Source organism: Cynara cardunculus (assembly GCF_001531365.2).
Source record: "Cynara cardunculus var. scolymus isolate 2C chromosome LG 13, CcrdV1, whole genome shotgun sequence".
Classification (NCBI taxonomy): Eukaryota; Viridiplantae; Streptophyta; class Magnoliopsida; order Asterales; family Asteraceae; genus Cynara; species Cynara cardunculus.
The window spans coordinates 16,370,337-16,379,814 of record NC_037540.1 but is presented as its reverse complement, the minus strand read 5'-3'; the positions used below and the strand labels follow the sequence as shown (position 1 = coordinate 16,379,814).

Genomic DNA, 9,478 nt, shown 5'->3' with positions numbered 1-9,478 from the left:
AAATATATATATATATATATATATATATATAATAATTTGTAAATAATATATAATAAATTAATATAATAATAATATAATAAACTGTAATATATAAAACCAAAAATTTAAAATAATAAAGTAACATAAAAATAATAAAGTAATATATATTTTTTTAATATAAATATATAAAATAAAACAAAATTAATAAAATATAAATATATAGTTATTGAGTTGATGTTTACGAAAAAATGATGGGTTCAATTTCCAAGAAAATTAATACCTCTTACTAAGAGGGTGCCATTAGCACTCCCCAAATTATAGAAGTATTGGTGGAGTTGTCTCACAATAAAAGAAAGATAATAAAAAAAGAAGAGTTGTTATAAAAAGAGAGTGATGTGAATGAAGTTTGTCACTAAGTTTGAGGTGCATCCCATTAATTTTTTAAATTTTAAAAGAATATTTTTAAGTTTTATAATTTATAAGAGAAAAACTTAAAATTTCATAAATTTTGACGGATGAGTTTGATTAGAGTCCGAGTTCGAGCTTGACTGAAGTAGGAGCTCGAGCTTGAAAAACGAGTTTGAGTTTAAAAATTTACAATCGGATTCAAATCAAGTTTAATTTTTATCTGCTTACGAGTTTTCGAGTCGAGTCCAGCCACGCATGCTCGTCTCGAGATCGACCATATCATTTACACCCCCTAGTCCCGGTGACCCATTAACGAGCGCTCCGGTCCGAATTTCTCTGCCTGTATAAACACCACGATCCATCGTTCTCCTTGAGTGATTGGAGTGTGAAGTCGGCGATTGTTGGCTGCGCTTTTTCATGTTCCATAGGAAAATTTCGAGTCACAGATATTAGGATCTGGAAATGCAGTTCTTTGGAAGTTCTGAGATCAGTCCATCCCCGCCGTTGCCGACGGCATCGGGCAACAATGCGCATATGATGTACGTATTCAACAGGAATGGCGTCTGTTTGCTTTACAGGGAGTGGAATCGACCTCTTCGTACACTCGATTCCAACCAAGATCATAAGCTCATGTTCGGTCTCCTTTTTTCTCTTAAATCCCTAACCGCCAAAATGGACCCATCGAGGTTTGTGTTATCAATTTCTTTCTTTAAATCCATAATTCCAGTAAGTGTCTACGGATCCTGTGACTTCGTAGTTAAGAATTTGATTGCGAATTAGAATGCCAGATTTAGGATTACGTTTTGAAAGTTCTTTTAGGCTTTTACGGTGTTCTATGCGATTATGGACTTGATTTCCCCCGGATTTTTGCCCAATAACTAGTGGTTACTTCCGATCAGAAGCACCCTTTTATTTCTACAGTAAGCAAACAAAGGGAGAACCGCATGATTAAAGTGCATAATCCTTACATAAATCAGTATAATACGTTATGGTCAAACGTCTACTACAGAAAACGAATTGAAATTATCAACCTGGTACTCTCTGAAGGTCTAGAGCTCATACTGAAAGTGGTGTGTCATTTTGTGGGTTCTCTCAGCTTGCTTATTGTAGTTATACAAGTGTTTACTCACCTACTTCGGAGTCTGGACTTTAGATTCTATCTATACCTGCATTCATAGGTTCTTTTTTACCATAATTTTTTTTTGGGCAGTGTTGAGAAAGGGAATCTTGGGGTGCCTCAGCTACCAGGACAAGGTTGTTCGTTTCACAGCTTTCGGACTAATACTTACAAATTGAGTTTCATGGAGAGTCCATCTGGGATAAAGGTCTAAAGATTTTATTGATTGATTCCTTTTTTTATCGTTATAGATGCTTCATTGCGATGTATCTCTTGGCAACAATTTCATATTATTTCACTACTCCTAGTTATCTGAGACATATTTATTCTAACCATATGTGCAACCAAGCACTTCGAAATTGCTCATGTCATTGATACTTCACTTTGTATTGATTTGGTTGCATGTGGAAGTGCTATTAGCTTTTTTGCCTGTCTAAAAATTAGCAAAGAGAACCACGTTTCTCAAGTTGCAAAGTTCCACTCGGTCTATAAAATGCTGAACTCGTTGTGGATAACTTATTTTTGGGGGAATATGAACCAATTTTAATAACTTGCAAGCTGCACAACAACATTTGGTTAATAGTTTCAGATGGACTAAAACCATTCAAGATTATTGTAGTATTGATGGGCTTGCACTTGCTTGATTACAAGAGAACTGTATTTAGATAAAGGAGAAATGGGAAAATTGTTCTTTGAATCCCAATATCTATTTTGATTATGCCAAAATTTAGAATTCCCTATTTTCAGATCGTTGAAACTCATCATATTGGCTTTGAATGCATTTTTACTTGTTATCCTTTGGTAATTCTTTCAGATCATCCTTGTCACACATCCCAAGGCTAGCGATCTCAGAGAGTCTCTGAAATACATTTACAATTTGTATGTTGAATATGTTGTGAAGAATCCATTGTACACTCCTGGAACTCCAATCAAGTAATGTACTTTTACCTTCTAGTGTGTGTGCGTGCAATCTGTAGTGTGCAACCAGACCAAATATGAAGCAGGCTTGTTCAATATGCGATTTTACCATGTTTGAAAACTAATTAAGCTTTTCATTTATGTTTCTGAATTGGAACCTCCCCAAGTTAATATGAGATGGAATGTGGTCATTTGTTATGCAAGTTAATTGTTTAAAATATATTTCCGTTTGTAACATCCTAAATCCTTTATATATATATATATATATATATATATACAATACACAACCTTGGAGAGTTACCAAAAGTTTACAACATAAGATATACAAAATATACAAGATCAAGTTATAAATGATGTCTCCAAGGTGTCACTTCAAAAGAAACATGCTCAGCTCTCAATCCCATCCCCAACGTAATTGCTACTAAGCTGCTGTGCATAGAAAAAGAAAGACACGGCTGAGCGACATGCTTAGTGAACGGATTAAAGATAAACTAAGTAAACTGAACTTAAATTAAAACAAACAGCGGAAGTAAAACGTATAATCAAATTCAAGACTCAATTAGTATGTAATTCAAATGTGCATAACGAGAGGGAGCTAATATACACCCGAAAGCAAAACCAAGGATAACTTATTCTAAACCGCATCATAAAGATGCGTTGTCCGATGGATGGCCAAATCCGCTTGGAGTCTCGGACAGGTGGGGGTAGAGGTGCGGGCACACGACTATCTAGTCCACTCCATGACATGTTCACGTCCTGAAATATGGGTAAACTCTCTAGGATCGATCCATACGCCCTTTGAATGACCGGTACCAGGCCAAGTCCACTTAAATCGGAGTGAGGATGGCATGATAGTATAGCCACCATGGAAGCAATCCCGACTATGGTGCCCCATTGGCTGTGTGTTCTAAAAACGTATAAACAAAAGGGCCACCACGAAGTGTGGCAATCACATAACAATTCAGTGTTCAACAAATAGTCAAGATTAGGGAATCCATAATCGTGTGAAATCAAGTATTTATAAACACCAAACAGAAAGACATGATCACGGATAAGTTATGAAATAAATAACCAATCATGAAATCTTAGATCAAGAAAGGATACCAAACAAACCACAATGAATCCAAGACAACCTCATAACAACTGGGATTGATCATGAGCAATATCATATTGACACCTATCTCGTATGTGTATTGTGGTGTATCATGAACCACGAATTAGATAACCATTTCAATAGACCATCCACGAGTCAAAGAATTATAGAAATCCATACCTGATGGATGAAGTAACCGTACAATTCGAGACACATGACGACCTTTGTCAATTTTGGGATCCTATATAAAAAAACAATGGATTCGGAATTACATTACTATCAAACAAAACATATATGCTAATGAACCTTATGCCTTGCTATTGAGCCTATACTAATCCTAAATAGGCTAAATAAAGTTTGGGATCAGATTAAAAATGAGTTGCATAAAGTACATGCCTTTAGGCACGATGTACAAACAACCAAAGCTGTTTATACCCCTGCATTGGAAAGCTTGTATCAACTTGATTTGGAAAACTGTTTCTTACACCTAGTGGCCAAATTAGATTTTTGGGTCTAAACGAAAGTCGAAGATCTCTCTCTTATGGTTCCAATTGCTTTGAACTCAACTCATTTGGCGCAATGACCAATTTTATATGAATTATACATAAACAGTGTGCAAATCCCGTTTTCACAGGACCAGTTTTGGAAATACACTGTTTCGAGCCCTCTTGAGCCACAATTAGATCTTGATGTAAACTACAAAGTTGTAGTAGACACATAGAGCTATTCATTGATGTATCATACAGCTCAATCAGAGCTACGGACTATTTTATACGAATTTTTAAACAAACTGAATTTTCTGCTCTGATCCAGCAGCAAGAAAAATTCAATAATTGATACCCAAACTACAACAAACTAACTTATTTACCCTCATATTATTAAACCTTAACATAGAAATCCCTAAAAATGCAACCCTAATTACTAACACCACTTCATACCTTGCTAGCAAAGATGGAGAACACTACAATTTGATGAGATTCTCCCTCCTTAGCTTCAATTTATACAATCCTACAAGATTAAAATAGATTGGTTTAGGACCAATTCCTCCAAACCACAGGATTATATGAAAATACTTGAAACAAAACATGATCAAACCTTATAATGATTATTCTAATCCCAAATGTGGCTTCAATTCTTCAAAACTTCAAGATTCATCAATGCATGAAGGATGTCTTATAATTTTAGGGTTGGGATTCAAAGAGAGTAAAGAGAGGGTTTTGAGAGAAGAGAGAGAGAATAAAAAATTTAAAATCATAAATCATATATATATATATATATATATTTATTGGAAAAAGAATTTATTTTATAAATCCCCAACTTTGGCCTTTTACAGACCAACCCCTATATGACAAAGTCACTACATTTTTGGTCCTAAACTATGGTTAGCTTGTACAACCTTGGTCCTTATTTGCCACTATACTCTTCATTTCAAGGACAAGGTACAAGACACCTCAAGCTATTGTACAAGCAATTAATGCACGGATACTTATATATACATAAAGAACGGAAACGAAATAAACGGTTATAACAGAAACCGGGGTATTATACCGTTTCTTAAGGATATTCGAGGCGTGGGGCGGAAAAGCAATATTAGGCTTATGCTTAGGCCTTGATCCGTTTCAAAAAATAGGGTTTAATAATAAGGTAATGATTTATTCCTTATGTAGGGGAGGGACCAAATATGGTAGGTAGAAAAATTTGTTTAGTGAGATTATTGTTAGTTTCTAGGGTTTTTGGGGGAGACAACCAACCTCTTGAAAGTAGGCTAACCAATGTGTTTTATAGCTGGTTATTTTCGTTCAATACTAAAGTCTGTTTGAGGACCAATGAAGTGAAAGAAGGTCAGAGGAGTTGAAGAAATTGACAATGTTGCAAAGAAAATGACAATGTTGAAATGTTTTACTGAGATGGACAAGAGGTTGCTTTGATGGAGGAATTATTACTAAAATCGTCGAAAGCATAGTGATGCCATCGATGGCAGGAGCATCGGGAGAAGGTGGTGGGCCAACGATGAAGATACTTCTGATGGGGGAAGAGACCGGTTAGAGCAACGTAAGAATTTGGAGAGGAAAAAAGGTGGCTAATGATGGATAACAACGAAATTCTAGAAGGTAGGGGACACATGAAGGGTCACTAAGACTAGGAGGGTCATTGTGAAAGCATAACAATTGGAAAATGTAATATGAGAAATTTGTTTATTGTTTTGTGAGACAATCACCTCCATATATACACAACAAGATTATAAGGAAACTAAATGAAACCAAATTACTATAAATGGCAACATGTTATCCTAATTACGAACCTATAATTATGTTATATGATAGGTACAATATATCTAACACTCCTTAAGTTAAAACAAAGATATTAATCAAGCACAACTTGTCACAAATAGTCTATTTGTGCTATATGTAATGGTTTTGTGAAAATGTCTACAAGGTGGGTACTTGGTCTTGAGGAGCACTACTAGATCGATGGAGGGTTTGCTCATGTTTCTACAAACACAGTCTATGGCCGGGTGATGATCAACCATAATGTGCTTAGTCTTCTCATGGAATACTTGATTCTTGGTTCTATTAATAGTTGATTGGCTATCACAATAAAGTTTTATCAAGTCTTTTGTAATCACTCCTAGCCTTTTTAGAAGTCATCTTACTATGTCATCTTGCATGGCACGTCGACCATAGCTTATACTCTAACTTGGTACTTGTTCGAGAGATGGTGCGTTGTTTCTTGCTTTTTTGAGAAGCTAAATCATCTTCAACAAATACATATTACCCTATAATCAATCTTGTGGAAATAAGCAACAAAACCGTACTGCATTAGAGAAATCTCAATGAATGCATCAACTCGACTGTAACCCTGATCTAGATTGAGTATCTCTAAGTTTGGTGTAGCCCCGAGATACCTCAAACGTAAAATGTTGCATCCTTATGACGTGTACGGAGTGGACATAACTGGCTCAAGACATTAATAAGTAAATGATATATCCGGTCGAGTATCGGTCTTAGTAGTTTTTTCTATTAGTCTTTTATATCGCTCTGGATAATTCATAGGTTTTTCATCATCTGGAAGTAGCTTCCTTATGGTGAGCATCTTTGAGAATCAAGTTGTCAATTGGTTTGCAACCCACTAGACTACACTCATTAAGCATATCAAGAATGTATTTTCTTTGAGATGGAAGAACCCCTGTGGAGACCGGAAACTTCTACCTGTAGGAAGTAACAAAGACATCCCATATCTATAACCTGAAAGGCTGAAACTGGCTGAAACTGAAATGGTAGAAAATGCTTCAACTTTGAAATCATAGTGCTATCATCTTCAGTAATAATAATGTCATCCATATATGTCAGTATCATGATTTTGTCGCTGTCGACTTTGATGATACCGAAAAAACACAGAATAATCCTAGAACTGCGAGTAGTGCAGAACTCCTAGAAAGCATTTGACAATTGCTTAGACCATGTTCTAGGGGGCTGCTTAAGACCATAATATGAACACTACAGCTATTATAGCTTTGAGGCCTCCTCGATAACAAACTTATGTGGTTCCTCTATGTATACCTCCTCCTCAAGAGTGTCATTAAAGAAGACATTCTTGACATCTAACTTATGGAGCAGCCAAGAAGCCAATCTATACAAATACGTATAGGTGACATCCTGGCCTTTGGAGGTCTCATCACAGTCCTTCACTTAAGCCTGGGAATAGACATTTGCAGCCAAATGGACTTCCCACCGATGCAATGAATCGTCAGGATTAAGTTTTATTGTACCCATTTACAACCCTTTCCGGAAGAAGTTCCAAGTCCCATCTCATGTATGATTTTTCTATTACCCATCTCCTTTGGCATTGCCTTAAATCATCATGGGTGATTAAGTGGCTCAATCATGCTCTTAGGAAACAATATGGGTTATCAATGACTGTCGTGTAAGCCCATGGCTCATTGTGGTTTGTGGATGAGATGTCTGGTACAAGTTTTTGTGCCTTTTCTGAAGGCAATTGGAATATCAGGGAGAGGGGTACATCGTGGATCATAAGTCTCTGTAGGTGTTAGGAGAGGTACATTGGGTACTAGCTCAACATGTGGTTCACACTTAGCATGTTATGCCTCATTAAAAGGCCTCAATGATATTTTTGTAATGATATTTTATTTAATTAATATTTACTTGTTAGTTTAAATATTTAGCAAATAATGTGAATTAATGAAAATATGATGCAATATAAAATAAAAGTTCATTAATCAAAAGGGTTAACACGACATATTCTAAGTTTAGTGTAATGAATAGTGTTGCACCAAATTTGGTGTAATTTGGCAAGTTACTATTTATTACACTACATCTTACACCAAATATAGCGTCTTGATCACAGATGATTTTTTGCACTTCTACACCAAGTTTAGTATTTTAGTGGTAACATTGGAGATGCCTTATGGGCTGGTTCTTAATTTTTGTACATTTGAACATCTGCATAAATATTTGCACCAATAAGAGATAGTGGTTGGCATATATCTTTTCGATTGTTCTTCAATGTCATGATCCATATTTTACAATTATATGGTAAACATTAGGACTATAAGTTCACATCTCTCTATTTGCTTGTGTAGAAGTGAGTTATTCAACACGACCCTTGACCAATACGTGCGAGGCCTTGGATAGAGTACGGTAAGGTATTCCTTCACCATTAGTGTTATTGAACTACAAAGGTGTTTTCAAGGAGTCTCATGATGCCTGATTGCTATATTCTTGCAGAAAACTGCTTGAACTGGGCCTAGATTTCACTTCTAAAGCATTTGATGTACGGGTTGACGTGCAGATCTCCGAAGCTGCTTCTGCAATGCTATTCTGTGCCCAACTGATTATAGACCTTTTGAATGTAAGCAAAATATATCATTATAATTTTTTTGAATGACTTTCTTCTAGATAATGCATGAATATAATGTGTTATTTCTTCACTCCGTTTGACAAATGGTTTCACAAGAAAGTTCCGTATGATCCATTGAAGGTTGGCATAAAAAGCGAATAGGTCATGTATTGTACATACGTGCACATGGGACAAGATAGAGTACAATTGTTTTGGCACTAGACATGACACAATCCGAGGGGGACAGAAATGCATTTTTCAATCCCGCCAAAATAGGTGGAACATGAGACAAAATTGGCTGCATAATTTCCTTCGGATTGAACTGACATCTATCACGGTCGTCATTCAATTCAAAGAATCTCCATTACAGAACCGTACATGAGATTTTCTTCTCATACGGCTCCTCCCTTATGTGCATAATGAGAAAATTATAAAGAAGATGAAAACCTTCTCATTAGGAACTGTGTAGGGCTTTTGCAAGAGATCTTTTCTTAACATCAAAATATTGGTACTAGAGAGAAATAATAACTGCAACAATTTCTTTGTTCTCAACGCTTCCCTATTTCCAGGAATTAGTTACTTCAACAACCTTTGATGGTTATACGGGTAAACAAAATGTAAACGAGATGGATGTTTGTTGTCCAACCATTCTTTTAGTCCCAAGCTTGTTAAACAAAGTTTTCGTGTTGTTGATTTCTAGGTGTAGTGCTTCTTCCCCTCTGTTGCCTATTGGTACTAGTGAACTAGGATTGACCTGTAATACCGAACCTATAGGTATAACTTTTTGCTCAATACTAGAATCGAGAATTGAAACATAGTATGTGAGGGTGAAAAAAGGAGCAATAGCTTCCCTCTTGATGGAAAATTTTCACCTGCCTACCTCACTCTTGTCCGTCCGGTCCTTGACTCCTTTCTAGTCTTGTTTGTATACCAAACGAACCCAAGAGTTTATTATGGCTCCTTGCTCAAAACTAAGTATATATTGTAGTTTGTTGTACGATTCTAAGAATATTAGATTCAAGATCCTTATTGAAGAGACGATTATTATGATATAATTTATAAAAAATTGAATGTTTTTTAAATATATTTTTGTTAATATATAGTTA

At 35.7% G+C, this 9,478-nt stretch overlaps 1 protein-coding gene across 2 annotated transcripts; it reads left to right on the top strand.

Annotated features, from left to right (window-relative positions):
* Positions 1 to 631: 631 nt before the first annotated feature.
* LOC112525692 (trafficking protein particle complex subunit 1) lies at positions 632 to 8,504 on the top strand. Of its 2 annotated transcripts, none has more exons than XM_025135916.1 (5): positions 632 to 1,073; positions 1,598 to 1,712; positions 2,319 to 2,437; positions 8,116 to 8,173; positions 8,261 to 8,504. In XM_025135916.1, exons 1-4 carry the CDS (start codon positions 850 to 852, stop codon positions 8,165 to 8,167), a joined length of 510 nt encoding a protein of 169 aa, XP_024991684.1. In that variant the 5' UTR covers positions 632 to 849; the 3' UTR covers positions 8,168 to 8,173; positions 8,261 to 8,504. The 2 variants fall into 2 exon arrangements, with proteins under 2 accessions (XP_024991684.1, XP_024991683.1); XM_025135915.1 differs by having other exon boundaries at positions 8,116 to 8,178.
* The last annotated feature ends 974 nt before the right edge of the window (positions 8,505 to 9,478 follow it).

Bases quoted from the DNA above. Each gene is read 5' to 3' on its own strand.
- LOC112525692 (XM_025135916.1), top strand. From the start codon at position 850: ATGCAGTTCTTTGGAAGTTCTGAGATCAGTCCATCCCCGCCGTTGCCG. The intron at 1,713-2,318 runs GTCTAAAGATTT...TAATTCTTTCAG, and splicing joins AGAGTCCATCTGGGATAAAG to ATCATCCTTGTCACACATCC. The intron at 2,438-8,115 runs GTAATGTACTTT...TTGCTTGTGTAG, and splicing joins ACTCCTGGAACTCCAATCAA to AAGTGAGTTATTCAACACGA.